The sequence below is a fragment of the Cotesia glomerata genome, linkage group LG6, assembly GCF_020080835.1.
Source record: "Cotesia glomerata isolate CgM1 linkage group LG6, MPM_Cglom_v2.3, whole genome shotgun sequence".
NCBI classification, from domain to species: Eukaryota; Metazoa; Arthropoda; class Insecta; order Hymenoptera; family Braconidae; genus Cotesia; species Cotesia glomerata.
In genome coordinates this window covers 3,555,168-3,575,021 of record NC_058163.1, presented here as the reverse complement: position 1 = coordinate 3,575,021, position 19,854 = coordinate 3,555,168, and the positions used below count along the sequence as shown (strand labels likewise).

General features: G+C 27.9%; 3 protein-coding genes across 3 annotated transcripts; all 3 read right to left on the bottom strand.

Annotated features, from left to right (window-relative positions):
• Positions 1 to 554: 554 nt before the first annotated feature.
• On the bottom strand, positions 555 to 6,717 carry LOC123266527. Its single transcript, XM_044730815.1, has 6 exons — positions 6,173 to 6,717; positions 5,855 to 6,101; positions 1,347 to 1,524; positions 1,111 to 1,288; positions 911 to 1,045; positions 555 to 817 (listed from the first exon to the last, which is right to left on the bottom strand). Exons 1-6 carry the CDS (start codon positions 6,624 to 6,626, stop codon positions 618 to 620), a joined length of 1,392 nt encoding a protein of 463 aa, XP_044586750.1. The 5' UTR covers positions 6,627 to 6,717; the 3' UTR covers positions 555 to 617.
• Positions 6,718 to 6,936: 219 nt separating this feature from the next.
• LOC123266543 lies at positions 6,937 to 7,962 on the bottom strand. The gene is made up of 2 exons (XM_044730844.1): positions 7,805 to 7,962; positions 6,937 to 7,149 (listed from the first exon to the last, which is right to left on the bottom strand). The coding sequence occupies exons 1-2, from the start codon at positions 7,953 to 7,955 to the stop codon at positions 6,965 to 6,967; spliced, it is 336 nt and encodes a 111-aa protein (XP_044586779.1). The 5' UTR covers positions 7,956 to 7,962; the 3' UTR covers positions 6,937 to 6,964.
• Positions 7,963 to 11,007: 3,045 nt separating this feature from the next.
• On the bottom strand, positions 11,008 to 16,456 carry LOC123267232. The gene is made up of 5 exons (XM_044731785.1): positions 16,005 to 16,456; positions 11,878 to 12,127; positions 11,535 to 11,718; positions 11,270 to 11,456; positions 11,008 to 11,069 (listed from the first exon to the last, which is right to left on the bottom strand). Exons 1-5 carry the CDS (start codon positions 16,405 to 16,407, stop codon positions 11,008 to 11,010), a joined length of 1,086 nt encoding a protein of 361 aa, XP_044587720.1. The 5' UTR covers positions 16,408 to 16,456.
• Between the last annotated feature and the right edge of the window lie 3,398 nt (positions 16,457 to 19,854).

The following is a 19,854-nucleotide window of genomic DNA, read 5'->3' as shown; positions in this document are numbered from 1 at the left end:
TCTAACGAAGACGCTTGCACGTGTGAATGTGTAAGTAAATATGTGTGACTACGTAGCTATAGAAACTAGTTAGTCATACAGTTAGTTGTGTCTTTGTTTGGCACATACTTTACTGGACACTGGCGCTCTCTCTCTAACAAATAAAGAGACGTTATTTTTAATTAATAATTAATTATCTATGCGGTTAATTGAAAAATGGCTAAGGACTTTTCGTCTCAGAATTATTTTTTTCATCATATGCTACAATGGTGTCCGTGACTTTTGGGACACCCTGTATAATCTTTTACCCGGGCAATTTAACAATCTGGTCAGTTCTGTTTATATATGGCCAGATCCAATCCGTTTTTCCCGGGTAATTACTTATATTATAAATTTGGAAGGTTTCTTGAAATTTTGCTCGCATGACCCAACTACCTTAATTCATAATTAATAAAAAAAATATCTATATTTAAAAAATTTTTGTTTTTAGAAAATTCTAAAAAAGAGCTTATAATTTGAGATTACATAAAAAAAATTAATTAAAAACTATATTTAAATTTATTTATTAAAATATTTATTTATAAATATTTTTTATTAAGCTTATCTTGAATTATGGTTTAACAATTTTTCTAAATGGATCATTCAAATGTCAGCTGATACGTTGTTGACTTTGTGACAGCGACAATGTAGAGTTTATAATTATTGTTTGTACTGATATCAATATCGATTATAGCGTTATTTTCAACATCAAGTGTGTATTCGGTCTCAGTAGTATCTGCACCATGACCATGTTTTTCATAAGTCTGGTAATCATCAATGTATACAGTCCTTATTGTTCCTGCGCGAAGAATATAAAAATTTTCATCAGATCCGAATTATTCTTCTTAAAAAAAAGTTATTGGTCGTAAAATAAATTTTTGAAGAATCTTACCGTCAACACAACCAATAATTATACAATTACAGAACATCTTCAGGCTGGTAATCGCTTTTTGGAATTCAAAAGTGCTTATATGGTACCTAACCTCATCGAAATATCTCCCTGGAGTCAACATAAATAATTGTTGACCTAAAAAAAATTTATTAATAATTATAAGCTGTAATAGTGAAGAATATAATCTTTATCACAATTACCTTCAGCTAGAAGAACAATGTCGTAAATTGGAATATGACATATCAAACTTTCTGTAAAACTTTCGTCTAATTCAATTGTCCAACTATCATAAAATTGGAATAATTTATTATCTTGTTCCATAATAATCTTTATTTTTACTATTAATATTTGACTTTCGCTTTTACACACAATTATAACCTGAAAATTTTCAGTCAATTTTAAATCAACAAAAATTTATTTCAAAATTTGAACTTACATATTCTGGATTGCTGAAAAAGTCAAGAATTTTAAATTCTTTTAAATTTTGACGTAGTAGTGATAGTCCAATAATACTGTAATGATATCCATCAATTTCTTCGGTTTCTTCGAAATAGTAATAATATATTAACTTTGATAGGTCATTATTTATACTGATTAGATCATTATGGTCCATGCTAAAAAAAAATCGAATAGTATTATTGATTTGTATAATATTTTTCTCCCCTCCGGGCGGAAAGCGTCAATTTTCTGCCCGCTGCGCTAAATGAAAATGCCGCTTTCCGCCTCCGTCGAGGAGAAAAATAGTATTCTCACCACGGGCAGGAAATAAGAAAGCCTCAGATCACATGTTTGTCGACCTCGGCTTCGCCTCGGTCAACAATTACATGTAATCTGAGACATTTCTTATTTTCCTGCCCTAGGTAAGAAATATACTATATATTATGAAATATATAAGAATAATTTGAAATAGTACTAATTTTTGCATACAGATGGCGAATGGAAAAAATTAATTTTCGATAGTACTATAGACACAGATAAAAGATATTTTTGTTTTTGATTATACAAAAAATAACAAATTTGAACTATTTGGAAATTGTAATTTTTATTTTTGTAATGTGAAGATGATTATGATAATTATGGTAACGTAAAGATGATGACGATGATGATGATTATAATAATTGTAATGTGAAGATGATAATGACAATTATTGTAATGTAAAGATGAAGATTAAGTGATGATGATGATGATGATGATGATGATTAGAGCCAGGAAGTTTACGTTTTTCTTTATTCAAATTTGAGGTTAAACATATCCTGGCGGATTCGTGGTCACGGTAAAATGATCGTGAAACGACGGTGAATGTACCATAAATTCACAGTGTCGACAAATGATCGTCGAATGACCGTCACTTGACTATCGAACGGCCGTCATTTGACAGTGAACGACGAGTATCATTGTGAAAGTTTTTCACTGTTACTTTATGATTTTTATTCTGTATAGTTATCATACTTCACTATTCGAAAAACCAAATTTTTACTTGACTTCTCCGATTTTTTACCTGAGTAAAAATCGTAGATCATCGATCGATCGTGTGTCATTTGACAGTCATTCGAAAACATATAAATTGTCAAAAAACCGTAACTTGGTGGTAGATGCACAGTAGTCTGTGAGTGAAACGAGCGTATAATGTCGGTAAGTCAGGAATTTTTTACAAGTCAACAATGAAAAAGTGCTGATTATATTTTTTTTTTTATTTCATTAAAAATACTCAAAGTGTATAAAAAGATAGGTAAATGAGAAATTTTTAGTAACTAATCGGGATGAAAAATTAAAAAAAAAATATTAAATTATTGTAATTTTGTTTATTTCAAAGTAAAATTATAAAAAATTAATCAGATTACAGGCAATCAACAGAGATCCATCATTTCAATACTTTTCAGAAGAGTTTATGGCTTACAAGTGTTGAATTTTTTTTATAGTCTTAAATGAGAAACTATAATACCTTTTGATTATGAAAAATATAATAATCAATATTGTTTTTTTTTTTTTTTTTTTTTTAGAGACGAAAACTTTAATTTCAAAATTACGGAAAAATTGTTTGTTATCAAGAAAAATTATTATGAGATATTTTTTTTTAACAATTCAATTTTTAGCAATTTCTTTTCCAGATCTTTTTTTATACAGTTAATAATTTCACCATAATTTCGAAATTAAGAATTTCGTAATCATCAAAAATTTGAATCATTTATTACGATTATTATTTTGAAGTCATGGAAAAAATATAACTTTATTTAAGCTATTTTTATCTGTGCAATGAAAAAAAAAATGACTTGGTTTTGACACCTTATGATGTGACTGAATCAAATGTTTCGTGCAGTGTCTTAGATAGCCTAGCTGGTAGAGTCTTGGGCATGTGACCAGATGAATCGGGTTCGAGTCTCGGTCTAGACTGTCCGCAATATTTTTTTTTATTTTATTGTCCGTGATAGTAGCGTAAAATCACCGTATTTGGACAGTATATTGAGCGTACAGTGTCGGCCATAACGTCGTAGATTCACTTGCGTATTCACACCGTAAATATTCAATAAATTTATAGTAGATCCACAGATTCGGTAGAATCTGGCGCCAAGTTCCGTTCAAATCCGTTGTAAACGGAGCGCCAGACTACCGACTGTGTTTACTGTAAGCAGAACGGTTTTTTGAGGCTGCGAAATTTTATTTAATTCTACGGTACTTTTTTTATCCAATTTGTTTATCATAACAGTAATTCATAATTTACTTCACCGTATTAATTAATTATATTCACTTATAACAATTTATTTACTTGAAATTATTAAATTTTATCAGCACATACTATAGCTCGCTCACAAATTTCGATCCTGACTTTTTTTTATGGAGAAAGGTCAGCGCCACAGACTAGATAAAATAAAAATGTGTAGTAATCCTCCTATAGATAAGTAACTACAGTTAAAAAAAGTAATTCACAGCTTACATTTACGGCCGCCAGGGTGCACTGGAATTACATCTACATAAACTGTAGCTTCAAGGGGATAGTTTGCAGTAAAAAATGCAGTCAACACGAGATTTAAGTTGGTACCGATTGTAAATTTTCATTATAATTACAAAAAATACTAAAATCCGAACAAAAACAGTTTCACTGTAAAAAAGTCGCGCCAAGTCCACGTTCATAAGACTATTAGGAAAAAAAAATTTTTTCTTTAAAAAGATACAAAATAAAAAATTAAAAATCAAGTAACCGATATGATTGTTTTGATTTTCGGAAATTAAAAATTTTATTGTAAATTTAAAAATTAAAAAAAATTTTAGAACGTACTTGGTGTGCGTCATTGTCTATTTCAATTTTTTTAAAGTCCTAGTAAATAGATTTTACGAATTTCATTAAAAGTAAAATATTTTGCAACCACGCACACTAAATACGTTCTAAAATTTTTTTTTTTATTTTTAAATTTACAATAAAATTTTTTTTAATTTCCGAAAATCAAAAACAATCATATCGGTTACTTGGATTTTTTAATTTTTTTATTTTGTATCTTTTTTTAAAGAAAAAAAAAAATTTTTTTTTCCTAATAGTCTTATGAACGTGGACTTGGCGCGACTTTTTTACAGTGAAACTGTTTTTGTTCGGATATCGTTCACAACGGTATCCGATGCTGACTGACAGATCGCTCGGTAAGAACGAACTTTATACGGTGAAACGACCGTGAAACAACCGTCATTCGACCGTGCTTTCACCGTGTCGCCGAAACCGCCAGGGTATGAATGCTCATTTAAACTGCTAAAGTCCTGGATAATAACAATGACAATAATGGTAATGTGAAGATTATAATGAGAATTATGGTAATGTTAAGATGATGATGATAGTAATAGTGATGATGACAATAGTGAAAATGATAGTAATGTTAAGATGATAATGACAATTATAATGTGAAGATGATAATGACAATTATTATCTGAAGATGATAATGACAATTATTATGTGAATATGATAATGACAATTATTAGTAATTACAATTATATAGTAATGTGAAGATAATAATGAAAATTATGATAATGTGGAGATGATAATAACAATTATGGTAATGTAAAGATGAAGATGATGATGATAATAATTAATAATAATGACGATAATGAGAATACCAATAATGTTAAGATAATAATGAGAATTATGGTAATGTTAAAATGATGATGACAATGACAACAATAGTAATGTGAATATTATAATTACAATTATGGTAATATAAAGATGAAGATGATGATGATAATAGTGAAGATGATGACGATGACAATAATAGTAATGTTAGGATGATAATGACAATTATGATAATGTAAAGATGATGATGATGATGATAATGATCCGGATATTATTTCAGGAGATAGAGGCTGGCAATAGCCTAATCGGCTCGGTACCTGCATTTCAAGAGAGTAGGACCAGGGTTCGATTCCGGCACGCACCAATATTTTTCAGTGATTATAAATAAAGAATATGTGCGTTACGTTGCCAGCCTCTGTACCGGCTGGGTTTTCTGTGGTTTTCCCATATAGTTATGGAGGTAAAATGTCATAATAGAAGTACCTCCATACTATTTAAGGCCGTAATGCAAATGCAGGTACTGATTATAACACGTAAGTTGGCCACAGTCGCAGCACCGTATGTGAGAATATATATTGAATAACTAAGTGCGGTTGATAATAAAAAAGAAATTTGAAAGAAATAAAGTGAAGAATATAAAGGTTGATGATAAGGAGAAATTTGAAAAAAATAAAGTGGAATATATAAAAGGTTGATAATAAAGAGAAAAATTTGAAAGAAAAAGCGGAGAATGCTAAGCGATCAGCCTTGTAAAAACCGAAAAAACGGTATACAAGTAAAACTCATAATAATAATTATTTCAGGAGATATTCTGTCAATGGGATAGTCTATCAGAGATTTTTTATCACAAAATTTTTCTTCACAGAATAAAATCACACTGCCATGATATTTACCATCGAATATTCTCATAAAATGTAACATTAGAGTTAATAATCTCTCCATCGCTCATATTCCAAAAAAGAACTTGTCCATTTTCTAGTCTTCCGTAAATAATAACAGGCGCATTTCTTTGTTTCCAAAATTCCAATTTTTCCACTTTTAAATGTCTTGATAACGTTGGTAAACTTAATTCGGTCAAATGGTGTGAATTACTAAAAATAGAAATCATTCCTTTATTAATCGCCGAAGCAGTGAAACTTCCTAAAAAACCAAATAATTAATAAGCAAAAAATAATCTAAAGATATTATAATTTTTAGCAAAAAAAACTGACCCCAAGCAGCTACACAAGTAAATTTTTTGCTCATTGACTCGGTTCGAATCAGTGAAAATAATTCCGGGGATCGTTTGCTGAATGGCGTTTGAACCCACTTCCTGTATCCAAAGTAAATTCTCCTCCATCTTTCATGATTGGCTATAGTTTCATCTGTCTCAGAGAAATTAAGCAACTGAACTGAAGCTGCTATTTGGCTGTGCCATGGGATTATTTTGTGCTGATATGACAATTTTTCCCATAATTTTTCCGAGTAAATCTTCGAAGTTATCAATGAGTCGAAGAATTTATTCGCAGAGCGTAATTCGAGTAATTTATTCTGACCTCTCATAAGAGAAAATATTATTTTCCAAATATGTTCTGGAATACATACATCAGAAAGAATTTTTTCAATTTCACATTCCTTCCTTTGCTTGGACGTCGATGCTGCATCTGGATCATGAGACCTTTTCATTTTCTAAACGCGTGTTGATTCTTGGATTAATAGCTTCAAACTGAGACAATTTCGCTGTTAGTCATCTTATTAAAAAAAATTATAATCGATACGTGAAGACAATTGTAGTAAATTCTAGATTGACATTTTTAGCTTTGATGAATTTATTAATTTATTTATTCATTCAAAAGTCACGTACTAAATTGCTAGAATTTTTTTACTTATTCTAGAATATATAAAAAAATTTTTTAAAAGATATTTTTAAAAATATTTTTATTTTATTTCATTATATAAAAATGATATACATTTTTTAAATATTTTTAAACTGATAAATATTTTATAGTAATTAATGCTGCAATTTAATATCCAGGGATTAATAATCGGCGAATATTGTAATCCGACGTAACAAGAATGTAAGGTTTGTCATCAATAGTATCAATAAGAATATTTCTTATCGCATGATCGTCAATTTGTAATTCTATATAATTAATCTTGACTACTTTTCTGTTACCAATGTATTTATATCTCTGGATACCCAGCTTTCCTAAAACAAAAAGTCAAAAATATTAATAATTAATAATTAATGGTATTAAATTTTTTAAACAAAAATTGTAGGAAATTTAATTTTCTAAAAAAAAATGTCTCATATTTTTTTTTATACAACAAATATTTTCACTGTACTTCCAAAATTAATTTTGAAATTATGTCTTTCTGATTGGTCCTAAGAGAAAATTATTAGAGATATTTTTTTTTTTATAAAATTAACTTTTGAACAACTTTTATTTCAAAAAAATTTTTATATGAGCAATATTTTTACCGTAAAATCAAAATTAAAACAATTCATTTCGAAAAAGCTAAAATTTTGATCTTAATGATCTCAAAATCGTTCAAAATTTAAGGATCAATTATAAAAAAAATTTTTGAATTACTAATATGCCAAAAAAGCGTAAAAAAATTGATTTTTTATAATTTATTACATAATGTTGACAAAAAGCTCAAAAAATAAGTCTTAATACTGTAATTATTTATCACACTGAAAATAAATTAACTTGAATCAAATGAAATAAACTTAAATCAAGAAAAATTTCTTAATTTGAGAATTTTTTTACTCCCATAAAAAAAAAGAAGTTTTTCAAAATTATTTACTTGATTCAGTAAATTTTTTTCAGCGTATGTAATTAAATAAATGAACATCTTACCATTCTCAAAACCTAAAAGTATGACATCAATAAACATTTTTATACTTGTAATATTACTGTCATACTTCCATATTGAGATTTTCTTCGATTGGATTGTATTCGGTTCTTCAATTGGACGAAGCAACAATGATGAACCTATCCAACAAGTCATATTATTACATTATACATTAAAAAAAAAATCAACTAACATTGAATAGGATTCAGAAAGACATTATTGATTATTAAATTTTTAGCAATGCTTGAACTTAATTAAGGAAATCAAAGTACCCTGCTAGTGTAAAGAATGCCTAAAAAAAATAATGCGTAGAAATATTTATGTTACCCGAGTAAAAACAGAATTCCGCCGCAACACCGCTGCACGGCTTTTTAAGCGCCGCACCACCGCTGCACTACAGCCGTGAAAATTTTGGTTATTTTACAAGTGCCGTACCACCGCCGCACCACCGCCGTGACAAGTAAAGAATTTATCTATTCGCCGCACTACCGCCGCACCAGCGCCGTGACAAGTAAATAAATTTCTATTCGCCGCACCACCGCTGCACCACCGCCGCACCACAGCTGTGACGCGCCCGGGTAAAAATAAAATTATTAATTTTTACGAAAAAATAATAAATTTCGTTCGACCGCCGCACCACCGCTGCACCACCGCCGCACCATACCACTGTTTGATGGTATATACAGTTGGCAATGTTCGAGACTTCCATGCAGACGATCCAGGTTCGAATCCCATCACAGTTCAATTTTTAAAATTATGGGTTGTTTTAACGATGTAATTGAAAGAGCACTTCAATTAACTCAAGAATATATCAACAATTTGAGTCATAAAATAGAACAAAAACAATATTTAGTGCAAATTATTCATGAAAACAAAAATACTTATCATAATGCGACTAAAAATTGCTTAACAAATAAATGTGATTAAAGACAGAAAAAATACAAATATGCGGCTATATTATTAAGGATGTATTCAATACATCGTATTGTTGGCGTTACGGTAACTATAAATCTTTTTTATCAAATTTTTGGAACATTTATAGATGAAATAAATGATTATAACACATGAAACTTTGTAGCAAAACTGAAAAACTATGATAATAACTATAAACACAACTTAAACTACGAATAACTCTTGAAGGAATGATTTTATCGAAAAATTATAAGAGAACTTTTTTGTAAAGCATTCAATTTTCTATCAGAATATACATCGATAATAGTCGTAGTGGAATTTTTTTCGGTGGAAAAAAAATTAATAACAAAAAGTTGCAAATTCCCATGTTATTTAAATGGGAAATGTAACTCGATTGGGGCAAGGTTTAATTTGGTAATTAAGAGCTTGTTTATATAGGATATTTTTATTTAGGTCAAGAAATAAAAATCCAGGGGGTGACAGCGAAAAAAAAAATCAACTTGGTAAATAACGGACACCCTAATGCTAAATCCTTTATTTGTGTTTTTTAATTAGTTTTTTTTAATTGTCCTAAATAATTTATAGTTAAATATATAAACAATAATGTTTCTAAGGTTGAAATAATATAAAAGTCTTTTTAATAAACAACTTGATGTAGACATTTTGTACTTGTTCCACTAGTGTCACAAATGCCTGTCCCACGAGTCACAATAAAAAAAATTTTTTTAATTGTTTCTACGTAGGTAATCAGTCTAATTCTTCATAATATTGAATATTTGTAGGATAAATTTAGTATTGAGAAGCTTACAAATATAAATAATGCTGTGAAGCGGGAAAGAATAGGAGTTACGGTAATCCGAACAAAAACAGTTTCACTGTAAAAAAATCGCGCCAAGTCCACGTTCATAAGACTATTAAGAAAAAAAAAATTTTTTTTTTTCTTTACAAAAAGATATAAAATAGAAAAATTAAAAAATCCAAGTAACCGATATGATTGTATATGATTTTCGGAAATTAAAAAAAATTTTGATGTAAATTTAAAAATTAAGAAAAAAATTTTGGAACGTATTTAGTGTGCGTGGTTGCAAAATATTTTACTTTTAATGAAATTCGTAAAATCTATTTACTAGGACTTTAAAAAAATTGAAATACACAATGACGCACACCAAGTACGTTCCAAAATTTTTTTCTTAATTTTTAAATTTACAACAAAATTTTTTTTAATTTTCGAAAATTCTATACAATTATATCGGTTACTTGGATTTTTAATTTTTCTATTTTATATCTTTTGTAAAGAAAAAAAAATTTTTTTTCTTCAAAGTCTTATGAACGTGGACTTGGCGCGATTTTTTACAGTGAAACTGTTTTTGTTCGGATTTCAGTATTTTTGTAATTATAATAAAATTTGCAATTGGTACCAACTTAAATCTCAAGTTGGCTGCATTTTTATAGCAAACTATCCCCTTGAAGCTACAGTTTATGTAAAAATAATTGCAGCGCACCCTGGCGGGTGTAGATGCAAGCTGTGAAATTTATTTTTTTAAGTGTAGTTTCCCATCTATTGGACTATTACCATGCATTCTCGAATTACTTAGTCTGTGGCATGTCACTTTTTACATCGAAAAAAAGTCAGGATCGAAATTTTTGAGCTTGCTATAGTTTGTGCGGATTAAATTTAATAATTTCAAGTAGATTAATTGTTATAAGTGAATATAATTAATTAATAACAGTCAAATAAAGTATTAATTACTGTTATAATATACAATTTAGGAATAAAAAGTACCGTAGAATTAAATAAAATTTTGCAACCTCAAAATACCGTTCTGCTTACAGTAAACACAGTCAGTAATCTGGCGCTCCGTTTACAACGGATTTGAACGGAACTTGGCGCCAGATTCTACCGAATCTGTGGATTATTACGTGAAGCGTTCCACATTCACGTAACAGGATATTGGTAGGAAAGGATTGAGAAAGGAATGTGGAGAGGATCATCTTAATGTGAGTTTATAGAATATGCGAGAAAAAATTATTAGATAGCTCGAAGTATTTTTTAAAAGTTTAGTGGTCGAACTGAATTTGGACTTTAAGTATACCTTTGGTAAGAGAGAAGGATTTTTCTTAGTCCCACCAGTCACACTCAGTCAAATGATAATTACGAGAAACTTAAAAAGTAATCGAGATTTTTGACAGAGGAATGTTGTTAATTAGTTATTCTTCTATATTATAAGATAAATTTTACTATAGTATAAGTTTCAGTCACATAATTATAGCTTATATAATTGATGGAATTCCAGAGTCAAATGTCCCACCAGTCACTATGGAATGCCCCAAATGTTAAAAAAGTTGTTAAAATACTAACTAAAACAAGAAATAAGACAAAAAATAAAACAAAAATTAAGATAAAATTTGAGACGAAGTTCAATAAAACAAATTAGTAAAACCGTTTACCCTACAGTCCATTTCTGCAACTTTCCGCTAATTTTAAACGAAAAGCACTTCAAGGAGAATTACTAATGATAATAATAAATAAAATTCCATTAAAGTATAATTACCAAAACTGAGCAATAAAAATTTACTTAATGCAACATGGCATTTAATTGGTGTACTTTCATCAACAGCTGGGAAAAAATACCGTTTTATATTAAAAAAATTAAAATAAAAAATTTCATCATCTTCTGGATCATTTAATGGGATTTTTAATTGAACTACTTCGAATATTTCATTTCTTCTTCGTACTATCGACACCTGTAATATACAACTTTAATTAATAATCGAACTAATAAAATAAAGACTATTTTTTATAATTATTTTTGATTCCCTTACAATTCCTGCATATGCAGAAACTTCAAGTATTTTAATTCCGGAGGAATCAAATTTTCTCGGGAAATTTACTATGATTGTATCTTGCACGATTACTTCATCAAAAACACCTTCTAAGTCAACGATAAATTTTACTGCTGTTATTTCCAGATGGTCAGTAATTATAAATATGGAACTTTTGTTCATACTGAAACCAAAATTGTATTTTAAAGAGTTTTAATGCGTAAGCATTTTTTTTTTATTTTTTTTTTGCACTTGTAATTTTTTCAAAAAATTTACTAAAGTCCTTTTCATTTATGTTTTACATTTTTTTTTCAGTGTGTTTCTGAATTTTATTAAAACTTACGAGAAGATATGATGACTATTATCAAAAGCATCAGCACCCACGATTTGTCCACTTTCCAAATTCCAGAAAATTAGTTGACTGTTATCAGTAGTGATACCAATAATTAATTTGAGGTCAGCATTAACATTCCAAAATGTAAGATCTTTTACAAAATCGGTGTCTTCGTTGTTAAATTCTATTAGATCAGCACTGAAATTTTGAGGTTTCAAAAAGATTCCTGCTGTATTTGTTGAATATATCAACTTACCACCTGCAACATGAAATCATCTATATTATTAAGAAAATACGAAAAATTTTGTGTCCAAGATAGTCATATGATAAAATCGGTTTTTTTTTAGTAAAATTTAGTGTCATTGCAAAGGCGTTGATTTGAATTTGTGCCTTTTCAAGGTTTCATATCATTCTCAACGATAGTCAATTTATTATGATTCGAAAATTCTCTATCTCTATAGAGACATAATTAAGAAATGACCTTGTATCTTGTAAACTATTGACATTTTTAAAGATATAAGCTCACCCTGACATTACACTCATCGAGACCTTTCATACAAAAACACATGCAACCCTAAATTTTCACCCCTCTACGATCAACCCTTATTTTTTATTTGGTAATTAAAAAATTTTATTTTTTTTGCAAGAATTTTTTTTCATTTTGTCATGACTTATAATGAAAAATTTTATATTACTTTGAATTTTTCACCCCTCTACAATCAACCCCTATTTTTTATTTGTTAATTATAAACTTTAATTTTTTGAGAAAAAAATTTTTTTTTATTTTGTGATGACTTAGAATGAAAAATTTTATATTACTCTGAATTTTTCATCCCTCTACGATCAACCCCTATTTTTTATTTGTTAATTATAAGCTTTAATTTTTTAGCAAAAATTTTTTTTTTATTTCGTGATGACTTAGAATAAAAATTCTCATATTATTCTCAATTTTCACCCCTCTACGATCAACCCCAATTTTTTTTTGTGAATTATAAACTTTAATTTTTTGGCAAATTAAACAAAAAAAAGCGATCTTGGCAGCTAAAAATGTGGACGTCAATGGGTTAAATTTAAAGATACAACAGCTGTAGCCTGGAGACTTGGTGTCATACAAATCTATCGATGCAGTTTGCGATACCAACCAGATTATGAATTATCCAATTGAGTTTTTAAATTCATTGGATTTGCCAGGCATGCCACCACATCATTTACAATTAAAGGTTGGATCTCCGATGATTCTGCTTCGTAACTTGAACCCACTACAGCTATGTAATGGCACACGATTAGTCATTAAAAAATTAATGAAAAACGTTATTGAAGCCATCATCTTGAATGGCAAGTTTCAAGGCGAGAATGTGTCGCTGCCACGAATCCCTATGATTCCCACAGATGTGCCAATTGAATTCAAACGCACTCAATTCCCAATTAGATTGGCATTCGCTATGACGATCAATAAGTCACAAGGACAAACATTGTCTGTATGTGGCTTAGATTTGGAAACACCGTGCTTTTCTCACGGACAATTATATGTAGCATGTTCTCGCGTGGGAAAACCATCCAGTTTGTTTGTGTTAGCTAAAGACGGAATAACCAAGAATATTGTATACTCTATTGCGCTGAGAGATTAATTTTTTTTTTTTTCAACTGCCATAATTGATAGTAAAAATATGAATAATTATTTTTGATGTTTAAATAGCTATCAAGGATTGTAATTTAAAATATATTCGTTACTTTAATAAAGATTAATTTATTAACCTAAATAAAACATACTTTTATTGTTTATAACGCTTTCGATTATAAATATATCCCCGCACACTTACATAAGATAGTTCTTTTCATTGAATTAAAAAAATGTTTTCTTGAAATAACATACATGGCAAAACAACGTTTGCCGGGTCAGCTAGTATATATATATATATATATATATATATATATATATATATATATATATATATATATATATATATATATATATATATAATTTTATAAAATTATGTATCATTTCATATATTTTTGTATAATTATATATAATTTTATCTACCTGGGGAAAATTTTTTATATAATAAGATATAATTATACAAAATTATGTATAATTTTATATAATTTTGTATAATTATATATAATTTTATCTAATTATATATAATTTTATCTAATTGTAATTTAAAATTTTATATAAATATACATAATTTTATAAAATTCTATATAATTATACAAAATCCTATATAATGTCTGAGTAAAATTTTCCGAAAATTCACAAGTTTTCTCAACTTTTTCACAATAGCTCAAAATATATTGGAATCACAGAAAATACAACTAATTGAGGGTTTGTAAAGAGTAAAATTCTCCACGGATATAATTTAAAACATTTTTCTAATTGTTTATTAATTTAAAAAATAGAGTGCTTCAAAGCTGCACCAAAGATACAGTTGACAACACGTTTGAGAAATCTAATGTAATTGTTCAATTACAAAATACTTTAATATAATCAGCGTTAAAGTTTTTTTTCGGATAAATTTTTACTTATTTTGCAAAATGTTGAAAAAATCAATTTAAACGGACTTTAATTGTTAATAAAATATGACCAAAGTATCCCACTACGATCTGACTTACGTTATATGATCATGGGAGCAAAGTAGTTCCTAATAATTCAACCTGCTGTTATATACATAGTAAAATAAAAAGCAAACGTTCTTTGTTAAATTTTCCAAATGCTAGTTAACGTAAAAAATCAATCGAATAGCCCAAAAAAGATAGTCAATTTTACGTGGGCTTACTCGATTAAATATCATTACCTTCAATTGGACTCAGGAGGTTGTTTCTAGATAGTTCAACAGAATATTACAAAATTCCAGAACACACTGAATGACGATCACTATTTGTTAATTAATTATAGGCAATTGAAAAAATGCTAATTGAGTAAATTCTTCTTCCAAGCTAATTGATTTTAGATTTTCGAGATGCAGAAATGAATTGTAGAGCTTAAAAAAAATAGTAATGTTTTTTTTTAAATTAGAAATTTTCAACAGTGCCCATCCACATGCTTCCTAATCTAAGCTTTAAACATTAATGTAATACATTGTTTATTGATTTTCTTATTTGATACATATCGATATATAGTGATATATGTCGACATTCTTAGGCTTGAACAATAGTAAGTGAGTAATGTTTCCCGTTTGACCAATCAGGAATCATAGCTATTTATTTGCAAGTTTTGACTAACGGCGAACTTCAAAGACTTTCATCTATTTTAAAACATCCACGTCTGACCAATAGCACAAAAATTATAAGCAAATAAAATTCAGCCTAGTTTTATAAAGAAATGATTCAACTCTCGGGAAAATATTTGGACCGCTTTGAAATTTTAACAGCTCACTCTTTAAATAAGATGATTTATATATAATCATATAAAATTATATATAATTTTTTTCACCAGGGAATAATTACAATAAAAAATAAAGGTTAACCATAAATAACAAATAAAATCAAAAATCAAAAATTAAAACTACTACTTCTGTGAAGCTCCATGAAATATTGAAGAATTTTAATAAAAACCTAGCCTATCTTGTGTTTCAATTCAAATAAAATAAATAATGTCCTGTAGCTGTATCGTGTAATGCGGACCAGTGGCAGCGCGCAGGACTGGCAACTAGAAGGACTCGAGTTCAAATCCCGTCGACACTCAGGATTTTTCATCAGATATTTGATCGCATATATTCTGTGAGGCCCGATTCCTAGTTATTTTTAATTTAAAAATTAAAAAAAAAATTTTTTATATAATTAAAAAAAAATATTAAATTTTTTTTTATATAATTATATATAATTTTATATAATTATATATGGCCAAAACTCATACATAATTATAAATAATGATTTATATATAATTATATAAAATTATATATAATTTTTTTTCCCCGGGTTATATCCTTAAAAACGTCAATGTTTAAGAAAGTACAGTGCAATTTAATAAAAATCATTATTTAATAAAAGCAAAATTTTAATTTTTTATAATACACAAGTCACGGCAATCACATAGTGACTGCAAGGTTGCTAGTAATGTATAAATGTTTAAAAAAAAAAAAATAACAAATTTTAAAACAATAAAATAGTTTACCCCTCTCTTTAATTTAAGTACTTACTCCAAGTTGCAGATGATAATATCTCTGTATTAGTAAATGAAATTTCATCAGATATGCTGACATTATTTAAAGTATGAAAGTTAGTGTACTTAATCCAACTTTTATAGAAGCTAAGTACTTTTTTCCAATCGTTTTCGTCATTATTTTCACGCTCACAAATAATTTTTCCTATTTTAAGTATTGATATTGATGGTATTGTATGATAAATATCTTCAAGCCACTCATATAATTCATACTCAATAATGCATAGTTCTTTCCATATATGATATTGATTGCAGTTTTCATCAATTACTGGATTACTTAGGTCATTATCGGCGCATTTTCTCAAAAAAAAGATGGGTTTTTTCATACGATCGATCAAATTCCTCCATACACGATTTTCATTGCGAAATTTTATAGACATGGTCAGCAGAAGTATCAATGATAGCACTAGAATAAACTGAATTATAATGTTAGACTTAGTAATGATTTCAATAATGTCCTTCGGACATTTTTTATAATTGTCATTGTAGATAATTAAATTCTTCCTGGTGCTGATATTAAATATCGAAGTTGTCAAAATAATTATGGATTTATACACTGTTAAAAAATTTATTTTAATTTAAAAAAAATTTTTGGAAAATTAATTAGCAAAACATATTTGTCTTTATTTTATTTTATTTTATTTTATTTTATTTTATTTCAATAAACAAACCCAACAGCCTAGGCCATTAACAGGGTTAATAATACAATCGTTAGTACATAAGAAAAATAAATTTTTGATGTATAACAAGATGACTTATAGCTAGCATAGTGATTTCATTCATTTATACTCATAAAAATTGCTGAGTAATTATTGCTTATTACTTATTAATTATTACCTATTAAAAATTACTTATTAACTATTAATTCATAATTGCACATCTTTAACGCCACTTGGTTGCTAGTTTGCCAAGTAACGCAGTTACATAGCCATTAGGACAATTCAACATATCAAGTGCAGGTTCCCATTGATAAAAGCGATTCACTGTATTAGAGATGCGATATATTGGCGCTGCCTGAGATAAGTTATATTTAGCAATAGGTATGTACATTGGAGTTTGATTTCTCATACCTAAGACTGGTATCTTAAATTTAAACAGTGATAGCAATTGAGGACAATCCACCAAGTTGTTAAATAATTTAGTTGCAAAGGAGAATTCCGCACAGATGCGTCTTTCATCGAGAGTAAGATATTCGCATTCTTTGCATAGCGTGAGATCTGCAATTCCCCGAGCCGGATAAAGTCCAGTTTTTTTCCAAATTAAAAATTTTAAAAACCTTCTTTGAACTCTTTCAATCTTAGTGGACTGTCCTGATTGAGTAGGAGACCATACTAGCGAAGCATACTCAAGTTTTGGTCTAACAAATGTATTATATAACAATTTAATGGCATTAAGATTATTAAAGTTTTTTGAAACTCGAGTAATGAACCCTAGCGTTTTCCAGGCTTCAGACATAATATTATTAATGTGCGTTGCAAAAGTAAGTTTACTGTCAAATGTTACCCCAAGTATTTTGACTGTAGTACTCTTATCTAAAATTTTTCCAGATATGTTGTAGTCAAAGTTGATAATATTTTTCCTCCGAGTGAGTGTCTTTGAAATTTAATTGGTAGTAAATGAAAATAAAAATACATACCTTTGAATTTGAAAACTAATAGATTTTTATATTCAAATACTTTTTTTAAAATTCAAAAATTTTAAAAACTAGATGTATAATTTTTTTAGAATATATTTTCAGTTCTAATTTAAAATTAATGAAAAAAATCAAAAAATTGTTCAACATTTTTTTATTCTAGTATCATTAAGAAATCCACGCGAAGTAGTGAAATTTTTAAAATTTGTAAATTTAATCTACGTAGCATAATAATTAATAAAAAAAATTAAAAAACAATAGCTTTCCGGGATATTTAAGGAAATAATTACGTTTGAAAATTATAAAAATTAAGTTAGCCGACATCTAAAAATTTTTAGAATTTTTTTTTATTGAAAAAATGATTTCAAAATAATAAAAAGAAATTATCATTTGTAAAAAACTTGATGATCTGTAAGTGCAATCCTTAAAAAATATTTTTTAGTTCTAATTTAATAATTAAAAAATTAAAAACGTCGGCTAACTTTAGTGTTATTTGAAAATTGTAATTTTTACATGTAGGTAAATGGAGATTTAACCAGCCGTGTATTTGGTCAAGAATTTAATCCAATTAACGATTTTAAAAAAATTTTATTTTCATTGAATTTGATTGAAAAAATAATAAGCTTTCGATTAAAACAATAAAAAAAGTAGGTTTCCGAACGTATTACGGAGATATTTTATATTTTTTATGAAAAATCACAACCCGAGAAAAAATTTTTCTATATAATTATATATAATTGTATATAATCATATATGATTATATATAGAATCACATATATAATTATATACAATTATATATGATCATACATAATTGTATATAATCATACATGATTATATATGGAATTGTATATAAGGTTATATAAAATCATATATAATTATATATGACTATATATGGAGCAATATACAACCATGCAGGATTATATATAGTTCCATATACAATTATATATAAGTATATAGAATTATATATAATCATACATGATTATATATGAAATTGTATATGAGGTTATATATAATCATATAGAATTATATATGACTATATATGGAGCAATATACAGCCATGCAAGATTGTATATAGTCCCATATATAATTATATATGCTTATATATAATTAACAGACATAAAAATTGTTTCTTTGAAAAAAATTTTTTTTTTAGTAATTACAAAAAGTGTAAAATGATGTTTATAATTACGTTTAAATAATTCTGAAATACAAAATTTGTCACATTTCCTATGAGATGTTTTGGTCTGCTCTGCTATTACCTAATAGTAAAATCATTATTTATTTTATTATTTAAATAAGTGTTATATTATAATGAAATTCGGTAAAATAAATAAATTATGAATAATGACTATCGAAATATATATTAAAATCAATTTTTATATTCCATTTATGATAAACTCATATGATACATTATGTAGATCATAGAATCATTATTATCTAAGACAGCAGCACAGTAGACAGACACTTCAAGACGCACGGAGATCACCAAAGTTAAGCAGCATTGAGCAAGATCAATAGTTGGATGGGTGACCGCTGGTGTTATAGCTATAAAATTATATCTAGATATTTTTTTTTTGCATTTTAATTGGTTACACAGAATTGCGTAGGACCATATTAAATATTCTATCCATAAAATTAACCCAATAATTAATTAGATGTAATAAATATATAATTAAATATTGTTATACCGCATAGATAATTAATTATTAATTAAAAATAACGTCTCTTTATTTGTTAGAGAGAGAGCGCCAGTGTCCAGTAAAATATGTGCCAAACACAGACACAACTAACTGTATGACTAACTAGTTTCTGTAGCTAACGTAGTCACACATATTTACTTAATTTGTTGCCGTAAGTTGGACGGCGGAGTTCACGAAATGGTCCACCTTTACAAGCATGTGATTGTTGTGCAAACATGCTTGTAAATCTACTTCTGTAGTACGTTTCTGTTCTTCAGAAACTGTACTTTCAGAAAATCCCCAGTGGTAGAAATTCTATTTAGTATAGAAGTAGTTATTTCACAAATAAGATGTTCACACGTGCAAGCATCTTCGTTGGAACGCACTTGACTTGACACTAGTGCTCTCTCTCTAACGCATAAAAGGACGTTATTTTAATTAATAATTAATTATCTATGCGTCTGATTAAAAAATGGCTAAGGACTTTTCGTCTCAGAATTATTTTGCTTATCAGA